At 37.7% G+C, this 21,195-nt stretch overlaps 3 protein-coding genes across 5 annotated transcripts; 1 reads left to right on the top strand and 2 right to left on the bottom strand.

Annotated features, from left to right (window-relative positions):
* Positions 1-1,523: 1,523 nt before the first annotated feature.
* On the bottom strand, positions 1,524-7,005 carry psme1 (proteasome activator subunit 1). Of its 2 annotated transcripts, none has more exons than XM_079487604.1 (12): positions 6,094-6,483; positions 4,530-4,610; positions 4,318-4,350; positions 4,078-4,140; positions 3,871-3,972; positions 3,649-3,715; positions 2,849-2,946; positions 2,618-2,686; positions 2,388-2,455; positions 2,194-2,248; positions 2,001-2,087; positions 1,524-1,787 (listed from the first exon to the last, which is right to left on the bottom strand). In XM_079487604.1, exons 1-12 carry the CDS (start codon positions 6,190-6,192, stop codon positions 1,701-1,703), a joined length of 909 nt encoding a protein of 302 aa, XP_079343730.1. In that variant the 5' UTR covers positions 6,193-6,483; the 3' UTR covers positions 1,524-1,700. The 2 variants fall into 2 exon arrangements, with proteins under 2 accessions (XP_079343730.1, XP_079343731.1); XM_079487605.1 differs by lacking the exon at positions 6,094-6,483 and adding an exon at positions 6,867-7,005 and having other exon boundaries at positions 1,530-1,787.
* On the top strand, positions 6,439-17,220 carry pck2 (phosphoenolpyruvate carboxykinase 2 (mitochondrial)). Its single transcript, XM_079487600.1, has 10 exons — positions 6,439-7,226; positions 10,589-10,798; positions 11,301-11,485; positions 11,750-11,956; positions 12,278-12,465; positions 14,336-14,498; positions 14,807-15,022; positions 15,809-15,946; positions 16,036-16,131; positions 16,215-17,220. Exons 1-10 carry the CDS (start codon positions 7,195-7,197, stop codon positions 16,682-16,684), a joined length of 1,905 nt encoding a protein of 634 aa, XP_079343726.1. The 5' UTR covers positions 6,439-7,194; the 3' UTR covers positions 16,685-17,220.
* Positions 17,216-20,979, bottom strand: LOC306911891 (B-cell receptor CD22-like). Of its 2 annotated transcripts, none has more exons than XM_079487601.1 (8): positions 20,801-20,979; positions 20,574-20,657; positions 20,091-20,492; positions 19,532-19,843; positions 19,122-19,385; positions 18,890-18,983; positions 18,756-18,795; positions 17,216-18,154 (listed from the first exon to the last, which is right to left on the bottom strand). In XM_079487601.1, exons 2-8 carry the CDS (start codon positions 20,647-20,649, stop codon positions 18,023-18,025), a joined length of 1,320 nt encoding a protein of 439 aa, XP_079343727.1. In that variant the 5' UTR covers positions 20,650-20,657; positions 20,801-20,979; the 3' UTR covers positions 17,216-18,022. The 2 variants fall into 2 exon arrangements, with proteins under 2 accessions (XP_079343727.1, XP_079343728.1); XM_079487602.1 differs by having other exon boundaries at positions 17,354-18,630; positions 20,801-20,973.
* Positions 20,980-21,195: the final 216 nt, after the last annotated feature.

Below are 21,195 nucleotides of genomic sequence, written 5' to 3'. Positions count from 1 at the left end.
TCTCATAACTGGAGACAGCGCGTCTGATGGACTCTGCCTTATCTGCCTCATCTTTGAAGGATTTTTCGTGTTTTGTTTCAAAATGGCGCTTAACGCTGGATGTACGGCACACAACATTTTCTAAACATAAAGTGCATACGGCACGATCTTTTTGAAAAACAAAACCAAATTCTTCTCTCCAAGAGGAATGACCGAACATCAGTTTTTGCCTTCTTTTGCGTAGTAGCCATTTTTTAACCTCGTCTGAAATTCAGCACCACGGTGAGCGCAAACTAAGCAATCGATGACACGTGACATCTAAAGCAGACAACTTTATGTAAAAGATGTTGAGTACGATTACAGAATAACAGGCAATTTGTCATGCGAATATGACCAGTAGTTATTATTATTATTATTAGTAGTAATATTTTTCTTAACTTCACAAACACTAGTTTTGTATTAAATAAATCATTTATCTAAATGTGCTTGGCGTGCAATTGATTTTCCCTCGGCGTGCCGATAGTGGCACGCGTGCCTTAGGTTGCCTACCCCTGATTTACAAGATGAATACTTCTACCAACAAGCTTCTGCACTCGGTTCTGGTGACATTTACTGATCTAATAGCTGTACTAATTGGTCATTTGTTTTTCAGACAGCATTTTCTTTTCAAATTAATAAATTTTGCATATTTAAAATTAACAATCAGATTCCCTTAATAGGACTAGGTGTTATAACCAAACTATTTCAGCACAGTTTAAATGGCCAATAGGACATTTCTTACGCCTTATGCATGGCAGGCGGAGCAGTCAAGAATATAGAGGAAAGGAGGTCCGAGGTTTCACTGGGTTCATCGGGTAGATATCTGTGTTTGTGAAACATGTAAACATAATAGACTACATTTTATTGAGTCTTTTGTTGAGTTCAGGGCTCTCACAGTCTGAAAAGCTGTTGAGCTGTCAGGCGGAGCATCAGTGACTCCATCATTCACTCCATCTTTCAATTCCCTCAACTCGCTGTGATGCTGTGATGTGGTCACTCATTCGTCGTTTGCTCTCTCTTCTTGTGGAAGCCTCTGGAAGTGGTTTCCAGCCGCTAAATAGTGCAACGGCGGCCCCCATTGACCCCCTGAACTCTGACACATCCGACTGCGGCCCCTTGTTGCTCCTGAGAGGGGAAAGGGGTAAAGGTGCCGCCTCAAGGCAGGGCTACAGCGGCAGGGATGTGAGGTATCAGATAGAATTCTTGATTTTTGAAGCCCTGCTTGCATGGCTTTAGGGAGGCCTCTAAGGGCTCCACTGAGGATTCTCTTCTTGTTGTGTGCATCGTTGTTGAGTCTCTGGATATTTCTGATTCTGTTTGTTGGCACATTTTCTACTGTTTCTCCCAGCTGGTTGGAGGAGCTTTGGTGTATTTGGGATGGAATGGACTTTGAGTATTGGCGTGCTTTGAAACCAGGTTGGTGTAGGAAAAGCAGGCGTTTTTGTATCGGGCCAATCGACAATGTAAATGTTTCAAGATGAAAACAAAAAAAACATGAAAGGCTCCACACTTAACGTTTTATCACTTTTTTATTGAGTAAAAACTGTAAAACAGAAGATTATTTTGATGCATGAAATTAAAGATATAGTAAATGCACTGTGACTGTGAAATTGAATGTGACATGTTTCAATTCCTGCGAATGTGTGTGTTTGTTTCTTTTCAGTGCAAATGGGCTTGGTTTCTCAGTAGATGAGCGCTTTTGAAGATAAATCTCCTCTGGGTTTCTTAATCTTGTCAAGATTCTTGATGATGACGTCATACAACACAGCCTAGAGATCAAAATAGAATGAATCAAATCAATTACAGAAATATATATATAAATAAAAGTGCGCTTACATAACACTTGTATGGTGTTTTTGTTTTCGCTCATAAGCTAATGCTCGTTCATATATGTTTATTCACAATTATAAAAAAGTGCTAAAAGAAAAAGCTTATGGATGCAGTAAATTATTATCCATAGGATAAGTGAAGTGTCAACTCACGTAAGTGTTGCAAATCTCCAAGACTATGATGCGTAACTCACAATACTGGTACTGATCCAGTTCATGAACGAGTTGTCTGTAATCTCCCTAAAATCGGGCAAAAAATGTATTAATGAATCAAATGAATAAATCCCAAGACAAAACACTGTTTCTTTCAGCTAGCTAGAAATGGATCTTATTTCAATAAACTGACCACATGTGGCTGTTTGGAAGCCTTGGCTACAGCATCTCCCCTTTCACTGTAGTACCTGGTTATACAAAATGTATCACATTTATTTGTGCGTCACATGCAAGAAAGTGCATAATCTTGATGGAATGCATCTATAATTAAGTTATAAGAAGGGGTTATTGTGTATTTTGTGGTTATTATGCAGCGTGGTGTCATACTTGGAAATCTGTGTCTGGAATCCCTCAATCTTGGTACGAGTATTGGTAAGCATTTCAAAAACTTTTTCCTGTGAAAACAATTTTGCAGTCACTCATAAAATTCTACTTATTAAAACACATTTCATGCATTAGATGGATTAACAATTTTTAATCTAAATGATTTTAGGAAACAAAATAATAATTATTATTATTCAGCTGACAATTCATTTTATTGTAGTGTTGTCGCAGACCTGTACAGAAACTCCAAAATTGTTCCCATCTTCAATTTTGGGGATCTGTAGCTGTAACCACATTGACACCTGCAGAAAGATGCAAAATGCAAATAGTGCCACAATGTACAATGCGGTATTTATAAAATCACCAAACAGTGCATTAACTCTAAACTGAACTACTATATACAGTAAATGATATAAGGAGTTTCTACTGTCTATCAATGACAATACAAGTAAATTGCACCTTACCGTGTTAAGACACTCCTTTAGAGTCTGAATTTCAGGCTTAATCTGTTTGAGGAGTTTCTCTACGGTCTCATTGCAGGCAACAGGACCACATTGAGGACCTTTAAAATAAAATTAGAATGAACATAATTTTAACACAATTACCACCATTATTAGTAACTTACATTCTAAGGTTACAGATGGATGAACATTCACACAAACTTTTTTTAAATGTACAGACTTAAAGGGATAGTTCAGCCAAAAATGACAATATTATTATTATACTCTAGTTATTAATATTATTAATATTATATTATTATTCTTCTCTAGTTGTTCCAAACCTGTATACATTTCTTTGTTTTGTTGAACACAAAGAGACATGTTTGGAAGAATGTTAGCAACTCAGATTTCTGGGGCAGCATTAACTACCAAAGTAGAAATAATTATTGCATATATTCTATTTGTCCTGGTAAACACACAAATATTTTGAAGACATTAAGAAAAACAAACAGTTCTGGCCCCCTTTGGCAAGCATGTTAATGGTTGTCAATGGCGCCCCAGAAATGTCACTCGGTAACATTCTTCCAAATATATTTCTTTGTGTTCAACAAAATAAAAAAGAAATGTATACAGGTTTGGAACAACTTGAGATTCCTTCAAATATCTCTAACATGAAATGCTAAATCGGTGCCACCTTGTGTTCAGACTGTGAATTACAGAAGAGATCGTTTTCAGGGGATTTTTTTACTATGAAAACGGAACAGTTTAAGTAACATTTTCAGTTTCCTTTTCCCAGATTAATTCTTATTAAAGGATTTGTTTACCTTCATCGCTGTCTTCATCCTTCTTCTCATCCTTCTTTGCATCTTTCTTCCCCTCTTTTGCAGCTTTCTGTAAATAATAAGCCATTACTTGTCTTAAATAATCGATTAGTTAACTCGAACCATGGTTTTAAGATACAATATAAAAACCTGGCATGATATCATTCATAAAGATGTTAATGTAAATCATAAAGTTTGCAAATAATAAAAGAATGTTGTGGTGACCTCCTCCTTCTTCTTTCTCTTGAGCTCCTCTTTGACAGGGTCTGGGATCGGAATATCCAAAGGAGCCTTGATGACAGACAGATCCTTCAGGCTCAGTGATGCCTAGAAAATCAAACAAGACAAATGTAAAGTCTAACAGCATTCAAGCTAAAACAATAGCTCCAGCTCTCAGCTTTACTCTGTTTCGTATGACGTATCAATTCATACCTTTAATATATTGTCCATTTCTGCAATCTTCTTGGGGAAAATGTTTGAAACCAAATGTTCGGCCTGTTGCAAGGGTTAAAACATTTGTCATTAACAGTAAAATACTTGAGCCATACTCATAATATATAACACAAGTAACCACAGTATCCAACTAAATTATGAACAATATTCACAAATAAAATGAAAAGACTAGTTAACTTCAGCAAGGAAGACTGGGAAATTTAATGAATCTATAATAACCTCTTTGTTAATTTTCTGAGCGAATCCATCCACCTGCAAAACACAGGAAGTGTTAGATAAAAATGTAACGCATGCTGTCAACACACAGACGCAAGTAAACACAAAGGTATGACAAACATGGGGCCCTACGTAGCCACAGGCTTTAATATTCTCTCCGAATTAACAGGTTTAAATGGGTTTAAAGCCGTTTTAGGCCTAAATACGTGGCTTACCTGTTTTTTAGAGGCGGGACTCATGTCTAAGGAAGTCATTGTTGCAGAATAATTGTTTCGATTTGTCTTTTTGGTGCAAAACTAAAACAAAAAAACAGTTTGCAGTAAAGTTTATGTCTTACTCCCACTATTGTGGGACCTAAGTCCGACTATAAAGACAATATCCCGTTGTGATCGTCGAAACGATGAGTTGCCACTGTTAGTCAGCAGAGAGAATGAAAATGAAAGTGAATTAAGTGTTAAATAAATTATTCTCAATGCCACCAAAAGGGGGCGGCAACAACGATACAACTTTGGTTTAGTTACGGAAGCAGGCTGGGGTTTGCCACCTAGAATAAAAGTCCTACAAATAAAATCCTACTATTTTTTCGAAGTTAAAATAAAAGTCCTACAAGGTTTTGTCAAATTGGAAAAAAAGGGAAAGTACTGTCAACACACTGATGCAAATAATGTAACAATTGTTTAATGTCCTTTAAGAGTTACACCAAAACAATCTAATCACTTTTAACAGGTGAGTAGTGGTAGTAACAGACAACATTCAAAGTAATTACAAAAGCTACAGAGACGATGTCAAAACCATTTTAAAGTTTGAACATTTACATTGTTTTTTATTAGCTAATAGTTGCTTTTAATGGTCTCAATAAAAGACACGGGTCACATATCAAACAGAACACTGTGTGCTGTTCCCACATGCACAGCACGAATACCAGGGTACAATTGCGTTCGGCCAGATCTAATCAATAAAATCATGTTAGAAACAGAGGAGATTAAAGACCCTGTTTATGTCATGACTTTCCGCTTGCCCACTGTGAAGTTTACTATCCATCATGATAGCACTGATTAAACAGAATACTGCTGTTTACAATGTCAGGCTGCTTGTTTGCATATCAAAGGAGGTTATTGAACAGAACATCTGTTACATGATCTTGTCAGACTATTTAATTAAATTATTTTCATGAAATAGAACGTGGGTATCTGTACAATGTTATATGCCAATTTAGGCAAACAATGACACAAGAATGGGTTTGAACTTCGTTTTTTTGCATTCATTTACGTGCAAGACTCTTTTGGGTTGGCCTTGGAAAATCCAAAGGGTAAAGTCCTCTTTACTATCAAAACATGTTGTGTGTCTGGTCCTGGTAAACCCAGCATTGTTGTGACCAAATGTTTTTGACCTTGTGGGGAAATGTTTTGGTCCAAATGAGGAAAATAGCATATACATTAAACTACGTTATGTAAAAAATGTACAAACGATTGTCAGAGGGTTAGGTTTAGGGGATAGAATATACATTTTACAGTAGGCTTATTAAAATGATTGTGTCTTTGGAAAAAAAACATAAACATGGAAACTAAACACGTGTGTGTTGAGGCAGTGGTTGTGGAATTGGTTAGGGTTAAAAGATAGGCTATGTAGTATTTTAAACAATGTCTTAAAGTTGATTGAAGAACAACTAACATTTGATCACTGAAAGTGGATTTACAGTTACTTCATACAGATTAAAGTCTAACCACAATGGCTATTTCACTTTATCTCTATCCTCTAATCTACGTCTCTGTCACAAACCCTGTGATCTTTAGCCTGTTCCAAGCGTTCCTGTGTTCTCTCACGTATCTCTTTTTTTTGCCAATGGTCACAGTAACTGGAGTTAACCACGCAGCACATGTGTAGTTTTGTTTTGATATGCACAAAATTAATACATTTGTAAAATCTATCATTTCTATTTAATCGTATTTGCTGCTGCTTATACGTTGGCGTTCAATTAACATGAAAGATGTGTGCGCAAGCCCACAAATTATGGTTAAATGCGATTGTTTTTTAATTCTAATATGAACCATAAACATTAATGAAACAATCGTATCACGTGTTATAAACATTAAAAAAATAACATTTACAGCTGTCTCGGACCCCGCGCTTACGGATGAATGGAGTGACGTAACACAGCCAATGAGCTTCCGCCTGACGGTACACACCGTCAACTTTATTAACATCTGCTGACCTGGCACAAACTCTACCTGACGTCAGACCTCAAAGAAACTTTAAAAACATTATTAACCTGCAGAAACCTTTTCTCATCTGTGTTTGTTTTAGCACGCGGGACGTGCGCGACTCGGCTCACTGAGTGCTTTGCGTGATCGGACACAGAAAGCAGCGCGCTCGCTTGCATCAGCCCGAGTCTGATGTTCGCCTGCTGTTTCTTTGTAGCGCTGCATCTGATCGACTTAAACAACTTCGATGACTCGTGAGCATTGTGCTAGGACTCAAACTAGGACTTTTTGATGAATTGGATGCACGAGTGTTTTATTGAAGTGGCGCGGTGACTGAAACGCTTGACTTGCCGTGTTTGTAGAATAGGAAGTTTGCCAACGCGTCCGATCTCAGACTTGTTTGCTATCGGAAAACGTCTCTGTCTTTATTAAAGCAGGACCTGCGGCAAGGGTGGGATCAGCTGGCGATGAGTTACACGTGTTAAAGTGCAAGGGTCTCGCTCTACTCTACACTACCTCACTAGCTGGACTTTATCACAGCCACCCATTTGATATGAGAGGTGCTCGGAATTGAAGAGGACAAAGTTATCCCTCTCCCACTACTGTATATTATTTCTTTTTTTCCCTTAAAGTCATTATTCGAGTTCTTTTCTGCACTTCAAATCTACTCGAACCAAAGATGTCTTGCATGTTGCTTGGAGTACTAAGGAGGTGAGTGATTTTCAGTTTGAAACTTTACATTTAAAACAATAACATCCGTATTGATCACTATGCTACATGCATCTTCTGCATCGGAATGCCTCTCAATGATGCTTCATATTTCTGAATAACTAGTTTGTCACCCAGTTATGTTATTAAATAAGAGGGAATGCATTCAATGTCTATATCTTGTGGTATATGATGGCCAAAGAGCTGTCGGACTGAATTAAAGGGTTCGTATACGATACATGACTTTATCAGGTTATTGAGAATGAGTTGGGTTGATGCACTTGGCCCTTTTCCATGGCAAACATCCTTGTTGTATTTCGTAATGTTGATAGACATTTAAACAAGCTTGGATTCTCTGTAAACCAGTGGACATCACCCTCCAGTCCCTTGTTGATCCAAGGCTGATTCATTTGAGGATATATGGCTACAATGCAGCACAAACTGAAGTCATTAATTATATAGTCTGCTATTGTGAAAAATTGACTTTTGACACACATTACGTGTCACTTGAAGGCACTTGAAGTCACTTGGGTATTTAGTGTGTCATACGAAGGAATGCAGAAATGTAAGTCATTGAAAACTGGATTTTCTGTTGTAAGGTTAAGGACAAGCTTTGGCATAAACATCACACTGAATCAAAGCAGAAGTCACTCCGGTTTCCCAATGGGAATTCTGACAAAATGGTAAATTCAGATCAAACTGAAAGTGTAACTGCTGATGTAAAGATAGATATCCTTGCAAATCCTTTGTGATAATCTTTATTTTATTGTATTGTTTTGTGACTCTCTCACCAGAATAAGTCTCCCTATCCCTGACCCGATTGGTTAAACTGAACCAGTTAGGGTTGTGTTAAGGAATAATGTGTTTATGGCTGCACTACACATTATTTTCGAACGTTTAGAAAGAACTTGACTAAATAAAAGCAATGAAAAGGCAGGCTGCCTGGGTGGGTTTTTAATTTCATAAGCAGCCCAAATTTTGTTCACCTACCCAAGGCATTTTTCTCCGGTCTAACCACTTTCAAAAGAAGCCACGATCCCTCCCTCCCCCTAATAATTGCTGAGTAATACACCATCAATTAGAACAGGCAGTAAAGCACACCCCCACAAAACCAGACCAATCAGAAGGGTTCCTGTGCATTCCCTCCCCACATAGGCTGGTGGAACTGCAGACTGTTCACAAATGCACATGAAACACACGTAACAGTTTTATGAGAAACAAAATCTCTCTCTCTCTCTCTCTCTCTCTCTCTCTCTCTCTCTCTCTCTCGCATGTGTTTGATTTGTTTTCCTGTTTTTTATTATATTTTGTCATCTTGTCATACTTTGTTTAAAGGATATAAATTATGTTTTATTAACTAATTTCGGAAGGAGCAGTAGCAACTTAGTATATGCACCAAATGCACTATTGCTTTTGTGCTCTTTTATGACATATCGCTTATTGCTCCCCGAACTCTTTGTAAGTCGCTTTGGCGTCTGCTAAATAACTAAATGTAAATGTAGCAGATAATTAACTCTGCCTGTCCTTTATCAGCAATCACAGCACCCGATTTATCAGTTAGAGCGAGAGAGAGAGCTTATAAATAGTCAACCCGTCTTACCTTCATTCTCCAGTCTTTAAGCATCCCACCACCACCCCGTCTCCTTATTAACCATTATCTGCATAGGTGAACTTGAAATGGTTACTATATCGTTGATTGACATTGCAATACATTTCTATCACATTATTTTGTAAGTAAAAATTTGGGCTGGTTATTGGCGGAGCGGATTATAGTGAGCCTTTGGGCTGGAAATTGTCCACCCAACCTGGCAACACTGAGCTTGTGGTTCGAAACTGTGATAGCCTGAGGGATTCATGTTTGTTCTCGAGTTTGTAAGCGGTTGATGGCTTTGGAAGACAATAGAGTGAGATTGGTAGTCGGGTAGGGGGTGTTGAAACGGGGGTGGGGTTTGAGAAGAACAGGAGGGTAAATGGTGAAGGAAGCCCACTTTTGCTACTCGAATTCTAGTCCTGATTCTAGTCTGGTTATGAGTCTTGTTATTAATAATGGTGAAAATGTTGTTATTTATATCAATTTATATCAGTTTATATAACAGCTTGGCATGCTCTAGTGTTTGGTGTCTTGGCTGATTTTGTTCTACTCATATATTTTAAACAAAATTATATCTTGAAATATTGTTTTGTAAACAACTTTGCACCGTTTAGGTTTCTAAACAGGACCAATTTCAAGCATTCTTCTAACTGAAATCTTCAGAAGGTCTTCAAGATCAGGCAGATGAGTTGATTAATGGAAAAGGGTATTTTGTTCCAAAGTACACACATCAGCTAAATTTTACAGCTTCAGTTCCACAACCGGCAATTTATCAGACCAATTTAAGTGAAAGGCATAGTTCGCCCAAAAATAAGTGATGCCATCATTCTACTATTCAAAAGCTGTGTGTGACTTTCTTCTGTGGAACACAAAATAAGAGATTTTGAGAAATGTCTTTGTGATACCACAAATGTCAATGCTCAGTTCCCAACATACTTTTAAAATATCGTTTGTGTTCTTGAAAAGAGAAAATCATATAGCTTTGTATTGACACAAAGATGAATGAATTTTCATTTGTGAACTATCCCTTGTGTTATTAATCATGCATCGCTCTTTACACTTACATGCAGCTGAAGTGACTCAAAAGAGTTTGGTTGAGATCTGCTCCGGAACTATTATGTCTACGTTTTCTTTTTATTAAAACATAATAACATACAGTAACTTAACTTGAATGTTTGGTTTGCTTTTGTCATTTGCATTCCCATCTGGTGGAATGTCAGGCTAAACCAGTTTACATGCCTCTATAGAGTTCATGTATGGCCCTTCACAATAAACGTCCATTTTTATTTGCGTGCTAAAAGGGGTGGGGTTTGTAATGAAGAAATATAATTTCAAAATAAGGTTATAGACAGTACGATCCACCATATCTGGTTTGACCTGTTAGTTGTGTGAGTCAATCTAAAAACATACCTATGGTTTTGATTTCGGTGAAGAATTGGTCATTCTGTATTTTATTTGTATTTACTTTCTAAACCATCCTTAAACCTTGCCCTCAACACTGACCAGGTTGATTTATCTAAAACAGAAATTAACTTCAAGGTAGACAAGATGATGTTAAAGTCCCCACCCATCGTAGAAATTAGAGCAAATACAAAGTTACTCTGTACAAAACAATATGCAAATAGTACTGAGAACAGTGTGTGTCTAAAGTTGTAAAGTGCTTGCGTGTAAAATTAATTTTCAAAAATATTTTTTCTTTAGTTGTTGGACAGTTATGTCACGCAGTACACCTTCAGTTCATTGAACACATGTTTGTGTGTGTTTGTCAATGCAGGAGAAATGGCATCAGTACAGTGGGGGTCCGGGCCCTTGCCTCTATACCCTCTCTGCCCCCGTCTGTGGCTGAGTTTGTGTCAGGGGCAGCGGCCGAATGTAAACCTGCTAAAGTGCGTGTGGTCACGGGCACACCTGAAGAGACGGCAGATATTCTGGCTAACCTGGAGAAAGAGGGAATGGTGAAAAAACTCACCAAATATGAGAACTGGTTAGTACTGAACACTTCAGGCCTAGGTTCACCACTCTAAGTTCTGTCATCATTTACTCACCCTGTTGTCAATTTAAACCTTTGTGATTTTCATTCCTTTACAATATACAAAAGGAGATATTTTGAAAACTGTTGATAACCAAAACCGTGCGTCCCCATTGACTTCTATTGCATGGACACAAAACCAATGCAAGTCAATGGGGACAAACCTTTCTGTTACCAACATTTTTTTAAATATCTTATTTTGTGTTCTGTAGAAGAAAGTCATAGGGGTTTGAAATAACAAGAGGTTGTGTAAATATGACAGAATTTTCATTTGAAGGTGAACTATTCCTTTAAGCATTTTTTATTTGATTTATTTTACAAAAATAATCACAAAAAGTTTTTGTCTCAGCTATTATGTTATTTATATAACTACGTCTATATATCATATCACACCTGGTTATTGTGTTAACCTTCATTTTGAATCCCCCCCGTAGTAATTCTTAATTTCTCTATGCAGCTGGTTGGCTCGAACTGATCCTAAAGATGTGGCTCGCGTGGAAAGTAAAACCGTAATCGTCACTAAAGTTCAGAGAGACACTATTCCTATCCCAGCTGGAGGTGTTAAATCCCAGCTGGGCAGCTGGATGAGCGAGGACGATTTCCAGAAGGCCAGAGAGGACCGCTTTCCTGGCTGCATGGCAGGTGTGTATTAGACTAACCATTAATCTATCATTCAATCCTTTTGCGTCAGACGTTTCAAAAGCACAGACATGTCAGCAAAATCGACTTCATGCACAAACATATCCCTCTGGAAGCTGGCTGTTAACCAAAATTAACCTTAATAAGTGACAGGTTTGGAAATTCCTCCTGTGCAATGAACTCTACACCAAATACATGAAGTTATTGTGTGAGCCAAAATGCATTAGTACTGTATATACAGTACATTGTCTACTGGTTTCTCCGTAGGACGCACAATGTACGTGATTCCCTTCAGCATGGGTCCAGTGAACTCTTCACTCGCTAAGTTTGGTGTACAGGTGACAGATTCTCCATACGTGGTGGCCAGTATGGGTATCATGACACGCATGGGAACGCCAGTCCTGCAGAAACTCGCAGAGGGGGCGGAGTTTGTTCGCTGTCAGCACTCTTTGGGCAGACCATTACCACTCAAAGGTACATTGACTGTTTTTTATTGGACTTTACATGGACTTACTTAGACCATGCTGGTCTATTCTGGTCTATGCTGGTTTATGGTAGTTAATGCTGGTTCCACTAGTTGAAAATATAATATAATTTGATCAGTTTGATAAGACTTTGGTTACAAAAAAAACAGAAAACCAATATTCTTTATTGGCAAATATAGTACATGTTGGTTCCAAGCAACATCATCTCCGTACAGAAAACATCAAATTTCATGATTGAAAACTAATCAATTCAAGATATCAGTCAGTTTGAATTTGTAGTTTGCTGATATTCTTGATATGTTCTCCTCAGCTCCTTTAGTGAACAGCTGGCCTTGTAATCCAGAAAAGGTGCTGATTTCACATCTCCCAGACACCAGACAGATCTTGTCCTTCGGCAGCGGTTATGGTGGAAACTCGCTCCTGGGAAAGAAATGCTTTGCCCTTCGCATCGCCTCTCGCATTGCCAAAGATGAGGGCTGGCTGGCGGAACACATGCTGGTAAGACATATCGGGTCTGATACAGACCCGGACCCAGGGGCGCAACTACCCAATGTTAGGGGGGTATGCAGAAACCGTTTTGGTGCCCCCCCCCCCCCGGTAAATAAAAAAGTGTGCCGGACATCATCATGTATGGGCTTGAAATAATAAAGGTTTATTTTAAAAGTATATCAGACAGCTACTGTAAGCCTACCATAATTATATGGTATATGAACACAAATATATAAAAGGAAATTTCTCTGCCATTTCTTTCTTTTTGCCGTATCAAAAACATACCGATCCGTACCGAAACGTGACAAGTGTATCGTTGTAACCGTTACACCCCCACCTTTTCCATATTAATAATATTAAGAAATTAATCTGTTGGTATCAAGTTGGTGTCACGCTCCCTCTACACTTCCACCTAATGTACCTTTTGCTTTCCCCTGTCTTTCCTGATCCACCATCCTCACACCTGAATAAAATGAACTTTGCTGTTAAATATAGCAGCCTAAATTCAATGTTTAAATCAGCCAAGGGATGGCATCAGATAAGACAACTATTATGCAGTAAGGTTGTGCTGCTGTTGGAATTACATTAACATTTGGAATTTTAAAAAGTACAAATATGACACACACACACATATACATACATATAGAAAAGTCATTACAGGGTCACATCTCTCTCTCTTTAAAGGTCTGTGCTGATATATATACATACACACATACATACATGCACATATAGCACAGATCTTTAAAGAGAGAGAAATGTGGCCCTTCCAGCTTCCATGTCACCCAGCAGATGTAAAGTAGCCTGTATGTCTGACAGCACAGCTGAGCTAACATGATAACATGAAGCTAATGGTAAAATAAAATCCATGATAAACCAGCCTTATTGCATAAGTAATGTTTTTCAGCTTCTAGTCATTTATTGTGCATGCTACCTTATATTTACCAGTTCTGATTTTTCTTTAATAAAATTGAGATATGTCATGCATGGCATTGGTACAAAATCTAAATGTAGATATCAGCAGCAACATTATTTTGCATTAAGTTTGGTAGCAAATCTATTCATAATTCCACGGTCGGTTGCTCAGCAACCTCGCTAGCTAACGTTAGTCTGTTAACATGAATATTGTATTTGCAAGAATAGACGTCACATTTTAAATCCTACCTGTTACCTTTCACCATCCACGTATTTAGCTGCTGTCGCATCCCTTGACAGGACGTCTCCTTTTTCCATATTTCTTTTTCAATTTTTAGCCCCCGACAGCTTTTTTGGTTTATCCATCTTTTTCAAATTCAAATTTCAACGACAACTCGCCAACGTTACTGCGTACTTAACGTAACTCACGGCGCCCCGCCCACTCGCGATATTACCCTTATGTCTAAATAAATAAATGATATGATGGAATCTTATGAGGGCACCGGTGCCCCGCCTAGCCTGTTAGTCCTCTTAAATGTACATAACTTTTTATATATACAATAACTTATGAAAATGTATATAACTTTTATTATTTCAAATTTTTTAAACCATCGCGTTGGCGCCCCATGCACCGCATATAGCGCATACCCACTTTTTGCGCCACTGCCAGGACCCTTGTGTACGTGTGTGGAAACATGCTTAAAATGATGAATCTGTAAGGCATACACACATGAACAAAGGACCCCCATATGAGGCGTTTACATGATGGTGGAATATTATTGTACCATAAAAATATGGAGAATTATTGCTTTATTCAGTATTGCAAATCATTCATTTAGTCACTCATTTACGTTAGCAAAAGTAGCTGAACTACAGGTTTAAAATCCCAGATAACACAGAAACAGATTAAGATGTTTAATTGATAAAACACGATGTTAATAGACATCCCCGTTTGTCTCTTCTCTAGATTCTGGGAATCACAAATCCTCAGGGTGTAAAGCGCTACATCGCAGCAGCTTTCCCGAGCGCCTGTGGGAAAACCAACCTTGCTATGATGAAACCGGCACTGCCAGGCTGGAAGGTTGAGTGTGTTGGGGATGACATTGCCTGGATGAAATTTGACAGTCAGGGTGAGAAATAACTTGCAGCTTTACAACCGATTCATCTTTCGACTTCCTTGAAGAAGACCATCACTGAATTATATTGTAGCTGTTTCATTCAGCAACAGAGAAAGAATGAATAAAACCCAATTTAGTGCATAGCTCCGTAAACATAACACTCATTAAAGAACTGTTTATCTAAATTTTACATGCTAATAAAATATGTCTGTTGCTTGGAAACGGTTTTGCCGTATTTAATCCAGAATCTGTGTAACGATTAACAACTTGAAATAGATGCTTGTAATACATGATGGTGTTGTGTTGTGTTCCTATACTAGGTAAGCTCAGAGCTATTAACCCAGAGAATGGTTTCTTTGGAGTCGCCCCTGGAACATCCGTAAAGACCAACCCTCATGCCATGGCAACCATTTCCAGGAACACAGTGTTCACTAATGTGGGAGAGACCAGTGATGGTGGTGTTTGGTGGGAGGGGCTTAAACCACCTGCGCCTGGAATCAAACTCACAGACTGGCATGGAAAGTCCTGGAAATATGGTAAGATTGTTTGTATTGGTTATTAGGTTTTTTGTTAGGAGGCTGTGGATTCAAAAAGTAGGAGTGTCATATATGCATAAGCAGAATCCGAAGGAAAAAGAAAGGAGGTCCTGAACAATCCAATCTTGATAAAACATTAACAAAGATTAGTATTCTGTGTCACTGTTAACAAATGCTGAACAAAAAAGGGCCAATGTGCATTTTTCTCCAGAGGTCTTCTTTAAAGACTTTACATAATGAAGCATTATGTTTTTATTACCTTACCTGAGTTATTTCAAACTACATACACAGTGGGTCCCCACACATGGAATTCAGCATGTTACAGCAGCCGTAAATGGACAAACTTCTCAACAGAGCGTGTATTGGTAATATCTTATCTACTTCGGCAAAGAAGTGTAAACGTGACATCATCTTAGCCCTTTGTCAGCAACCTTAGTACTTCAAAAGACTGAGAGCCGCATGTTGCAATCGCAACCTCACCACTAGATGTCGGTAAACTTCAAAACTGTACCCTTAACAAAATAACGAATTAAAACTATAACAAGTGTAAGGAGTTTGGTTGCAGTCACATGGTCTTTTAGTCCTAGACGTGTGGTACATAAAAGGACATTATTCATTTAGGAGACACTTTTATCCAAAGTCACTTTGTGAACAGTTGGTCAATAGTTATGAGAGAAAAATACAGAGTTGATAGGTTAAGAGTATAATGACAAGTACGTCTTGTAAATGGAAAGTCAAAAATATATGTTTAAAGGCAATAAAAACACTCCCCTTTATGTTTCTCAGGGGATTCTTCACTATGCGCTCATCCAAACTCAAGGTTTTGCACCCCAGCCGGTCAATGTCCCATCATTGACCCACTATGGGAGGGTGATGAGGGCGTTCCTATTGATGCCATTATATTTGGTGGCAGAAGACCAGAGGGTGGGTACTGCTGCTTTAAACTCCATTTACATAGTCATGTGATGTACAGTATATCTTCAAATGTCTGTTTCTCAAAAAAAACCTGATAGGTGTTCCCTTGGTGTATGAGTCTTTTAACTGGCGTCACGGAGTGTTTGTGGGTGCTTCCATGAGATCTGAATCTACAGCTGCTGCTGAGCATAAAGGTACAGCTTGACTCAAATTTATTTTACACACTGATTGACACATTTGATGCACATGTTTAAGATGTATCATTCAAAATCTCTAGGGAAGGCGATCATGCACGACCCCTTCGCTATGCGTCCCTTCTTCGGCTACAACTTTGGCGACTACCTGGCTCACTGGTTGAGCATGGAGACCCGCAAGGCCCCGACCCAGCTCCCTAAGATCTTCCACGTTAACTGGTTCCGCAAAGATTCGAAGACAGGCTCCTTCCTATGGCCAGGGTTCGGAGAGAACGCCCGCGTCCTTGAGTGGGTCTTTAAAAGATGCGGCCGTACCTCTGAGGACGAGGGTGCCAACAAAAGCATTGTCGGATGGATTCCACAACAGAATGCAATTAACACAGAAGGTCTAGATGGGAATATAGATATGGGTGCTCTGTTTGATCTGCCCAAACCATTCTGGCAGAAGGAAGCACAGGAGCTCAGGACCTACTTCACCCAACAGGTTGGGGCTGATCTACCTGCACAGGTGGAGGGTGAGCTGAGAGCTCTAGAGGAGCGAGTAAGGGATTGAATAGACACTACATTACATATAAGATGAGTAATAGGAGTGGGCTGGGGATGTAACCGTTTTAATGTGACTGTTGCACTGCACCAAAGAAATGCAAAAATACAACGTCTGTGTCAATATCAGTGATATCAATGCCAAGGTGCCTTATAGTATCTTACAATAGTGAAAAGCTTTATGTGATGTTTACAAGCTGTTTCCCAAAATGACGGTTTAATGCAAGAGCACATTATGAATTTACAAAGCACATTCCTTTCTTGCAAAAAAGGATATAGGTACATTTAATCATTTTATCTGACGGGGTTTTAAGGATAGCACCAATAAAAATTTTTTTTTTTAAACTTACTGGCTACTCACTGAAAGCTATTTTTATTATAATTTTTAATTTGCTTTTCATCAGACGAATGATTGTCATAATTTCAGGTTTCTACTTAATCTAATGTTGAAGGACCTGGACCAAAGAAAACTGAAATCTGTTATTTAAATTTGTGTATACTATGTTTTTTACCTGGAATGGTGTAATAAAAAAAGGTTGAAGTCAATCAGATTTTTTGTCTTTATTTAAACAGGCTTTTGTATTTCACGTGAAATTAAAATACAGTTTATAATGATCCTGTAAGCATTTACCTTGTATAATATAAAGATTCCACCGAAAACAAGCAAAGACTAAACTCAGTGACACACAAGAGTGAGAAGTTGGTTTATTTGTGAATATGGGTTAATGCAATTGACTATTTCTCTTAATACAAATGTATGTTATGCTAGATGTAGTTTGCCGATTGGATAAATGCAGCACTCAATAATCCAAGAAATAGTGAATTGCTATACTTAATACCATATCTGTGCTAATAATTTGTAACAAGGGTGGTAATAATTTTCTGTAGTAAAGGCTTCCTCCGTCACAAATCCTTCCTGGTGGAACATTCTACCTAACTCTGTCTGGTCAACCACATCTCTCGCAACCTTCAAAAACGACTTAAAATCCATATATTCTGTAAATACTTGACGGCTTTAGGGTTGTAATGACAAATCCCTTATTGCTCCCTGAACTCTTTGTAAGTCGCTTTGGATAAAAGCGTCTGCTAAATGTAAATGAAAATCTTTTTCTCATCCTCCTGTCATTTCAAACTTTTATGACTTTCTTTCTTCTGCAGAACACAAAAGATATTTTAAGAATGTTGGTAACCAAACAACACTGGACCTCATTGACATCCATTGTATGGACACAGAATACTTTTTGATGTTCACAAAATTCCAAATGTTGCAAAAATTTCAGACCATTTTGCTGCACAACAGTATTATCACTATTGGCTGAGATAGTGTACATTTTTTAATGGTAATTCCTTATGGCACTTGAGTGTACTGTATTTCTGTAAGTTCATCACATCTGATGTTTGTTCCCGTGATGAAGCAGTTCTTCAGCTTTGACACATCAGTCTCTCCATAGAAGATGATAAGTGTTTCATCATCAGCCATCTGTTCATTCAAATGTCATGAAAACGGCTATTAAATATTTCCAATATATTTTTAAGCCAGTTAGTGAATTAATAATGTTGTAACATTTCTAGCCTGCGTTTAAAATGCATTACAAGGGCATTCCTAATGAATTCAAATGTAGACATAATGCGATTACATCATCTGACAAACAACAAGTTTCAATTTAAAACATACTTATTTTCGGTGTAAGCTTTTACAAGTTTTATGCTTTATAACACAATGAACAAACTATGCATTTAGTCTCAAACTCTTAATTTACTGAATATTTGGGGTTGTTGTTGGTGATGATATTAGCTTCGGTTAGGATTAAGGTATGCAGAATAAGGCATTATTATGTTCTTCATAAGCACTAATAAACAGCCAATATGCTATAGTAATATGCAAGCTTGGCAACTGGTTAAAACTGGAAGTCTAGGAAGAAGTCTAGTAGTCTTTGATCATAGAAAAACAATTTACTTTAAAAAAAAATAGCAAATAAATACTGATTAGATTTTAGTTACAATGTTTAACATTTTAACACTTTTAATGTATATATTGTAAAATGTGTAAAAATCCTTAGAAAACAAAACCACAGACCCACCTGATATTTTTCTCTGATATTGTTTTGACTGGATGCCATCCTGTTAGAGAATACATCTTTGAGTGATGTTTGTGTACATAGATATACAGTATATGTATAAATATATATATATATATATCATGTTATATAATTACCTCACACAGTAAACAAATACTGCAGAAATCACAAGTAACGACAAAAGTCCTCCTGTACAGCCATAAATCACAGATTTGGATAATCCACCGTACTCTGAAATACAACAGGGATACATTTATTTACCAAACAAAGATGCTCCATAAAGGACTGAGAGAATAAATGTGAATTCCGTTACATATATAAAAACTTCTGTATGTTAAATATTTTTTGTAAAATATGTTAAATATTCACCTTTTATTGTGAGCTGGATCTCTTCTGATGTCTGGTTGCCAAATTGATTCTGCGCTGTGCAGAAATACCATCCTGTATTATTATGAGTAACAATGAGGGTAATATTAATCTCCCAGGCTAGAGGTGTCTCCTGTCCACGTTTATACCAAGTGTAGTTAATGCTTTTGAAAGGACTGGCTTTGCATTTGCAGGTCAAAGTCACATTAGTGCCCACAGAGACTGAAGCAGATGGTCTAACACTGATGGATGTCATTTTTGGAGGAACTTGGTGGAGAAAGCGAACATGACAAACATTAAATGATGAGACCTGCACAGTGTTTAACTCCACTGATACCAAACATAGCCATACATATTTGACAACAAAAAGTTATATATCAAATGAATAATTCAAATGGCTTAAATTATCTTACAATGAAATAGTAGCGTTATGGTTCTTTTCACAGAGATGTGTGTTGGATATGTTACAATGCAGGAGATGTTCTTCCTGTGATCCGTGTATGAAGCAATGAAGGTTATGGTGGAAATCACAGATTGAGTTTTGTCAAGATTCTCTTGTATCTGTGTTGTAATGTTGGCAGATGTGGGGATGAGAGACCAGGATAATGTAGGAGGTTGTTTGGGGCAGGGAGCTTCAGCAGAACACCTCAGACTGACTGAAGTCCCCTCTCTCACATATTTTGACACATCTGGAGTGATACTGAGTTCAGGAGGATGTGGTGAATCTGCAGGGTGAATGATTGTAGATAGTTATTTTGAAAAGCACGTACTAATGCAGTTTTAAAGGCACGTGCATTCATTGGTATGGTTGGTAAAATTGTCTGATAATATGGGATGTTGCAGAGGTAAGGTTTTAACCTCAACATGAGCACATCTAACACATTTTGAAGTCTGTTTTTGTTAAGCATACCTCATCTTTATTTTGATTTAAGTTAGTAAACAGATGGTCTGTTCAGTGTAGTTGGCATTTACCTGTAACATTGATCCTCACAGTCTTTCTTGAGTCACTTGAATCAGCTGTATTGGTGTTAAATGTTGCTCTGAACACATTTGGCTCCATTTGCAGTCTGAAGTAATAAGTGTGTGAATGATTCATCATGATGTTATAGAAGACAGTGGTGCAGTTTCTCTCATTGAGTTTTCCAATCATTTCTATGTGACTGAATCCTTGGATGGTGTTTTCACTGCCGGTAAACACTAGAAAACTATCATCTCTACCAAGGTGTGGTGAATTCATCAACCAAATTCCATAAATCTGTTTTGTTTTCTGCAGTTTTGTCTCAAAATCTGAGACCTCAAATGTGCAGGGTATCTGTACACAAGATCCTTTGAGAGCTGTTACTCTGTATGGGAGTAAAGCTGAATACACATTAGCTGAAACATAAAACACACAAAATAACCATAAAGCTCTACCTGCTAATGCTTAATGCATGATTTATAGACGGACTGACAAACCTGAATGAGTGTGTGGTAACACAGAGTTGATGATGATGAAGAAAGTAATCAGAATTCTTGCCATTTGGATTCTCATAAAGGGCACTGAAAATAATATACCAACAAATGACAGAATTACTTAACACTTCATCACTACACAACACAAACTACATATCTGTCATGAGCATAGTGTTCAACTAATAAAACCGAAAAGAAGAGTTAAGAAGTCTTTCAGAAAGTGTTCTTACCTCAAACTTTGTTGAAACTAGTAACTGTGTAGTATTGTACTATTGCTTTTTTATTACACATTGCTTATTATTCCCCAAACTCTTTGTAAGTCGTACATAATGTAAATAAGTTCGAATTTGACAAGCAGAAGTGCCCAAAAATGTCTTGCTCAATTTTAACAGTGTCATACAGGAAGGAAGACGTTCTGCAATTTCACCAACGTGAAGTAAAGCAACCACATATTATTTACAAGAATATACAGTATATACCAGACCTTAAAGGAATAGTTCATCTTTAAAATGAAAATTCCGTCATGATGTACTCACCCTTTTGTCATTTTTAAACCGCATTTAAAAATAATCCAACGTGCAAAGTGTTCTCTCTCCAAAAAAAAGTAACTTCAATATAGGATTTT

This window comes from Barbatula barbatula (assembly GCF_947034865.1).
Source record: "Barbatula barbatula genome assembly, chromosome: 23".
NCBI classification, from domain to species: domain Eukaryota; kingdom Metazoa; phylum Chordata; class Actinopteri; order Cypriniformes; family Nemacheilidae; genus Barbatula; species Barbatula barbatula.
The sequence above is the reverse complement of the archived record's forward strand: the minus strand, read 5'-3'. Positions and strand labels throughout refer to the sequence as shown.

Coding starts and splice junctions, on each gene's coding strand:
- psme1 (XM_079487604.1), bottom strand. CDS start 6,192: ATGTGCTGCGTGGTTAACTCCAGTTACTGTGACCATTGGCAAAAAAAA. Junction 4,351..4,529: donor GTCCCGCCTCTAAAAAACAG/GTAAGCCACGTA, acceptor TGTGTTTTGCAG/GTGGATGGATTCGCTCAGAA. Junction 3,716..3,870: donor AGAGAAAGAAGAAGGAGGAG/GTCACCACAACA, acceptor TATTATTTACAG/AAAGCTGCAAAAGAGGGGAA.
- pck2 (XM_079487600.1), top strand. CDS start 7,195: ATGTCTTGCATGTTGCTTGGAGTACTAAGGAG. Junction 15,023..15,808: donor TGGAAAGTCCTGGAAATATG/GTAAGATTGTTT, acceptor TATGTTTCTCAG/GGGATTCTTCACTATGCGCT. Junction 15,947..16,035: donor TGGTGGCAGAAGACCAGAGG/GTGGGTACTGCT, acceptor AAAACCTGATAG/GTGTTCCCTTGGTGTATGAG.
- LOC306911891 (XM_079487601.1), bottom strand. CDS start 20,649: ATGAGAATCCAAATGGCAAGAATTCTGATTACTTTCTTCATCATCATC. Junction 18,984..19,121: donor GATCCAGCTCACAATAAAAG/GTGAATATTTAA, acceptor GTTGTATTTCAG/AGTACGGTGGATTATCCAAA. Junction 18,155..18,755: donor ATATCAGAGAAAAATATCAG/GTGGGTCTGTGG, acceptor TTGAATGAACAG/ATGGCTGATGATGAAACACT.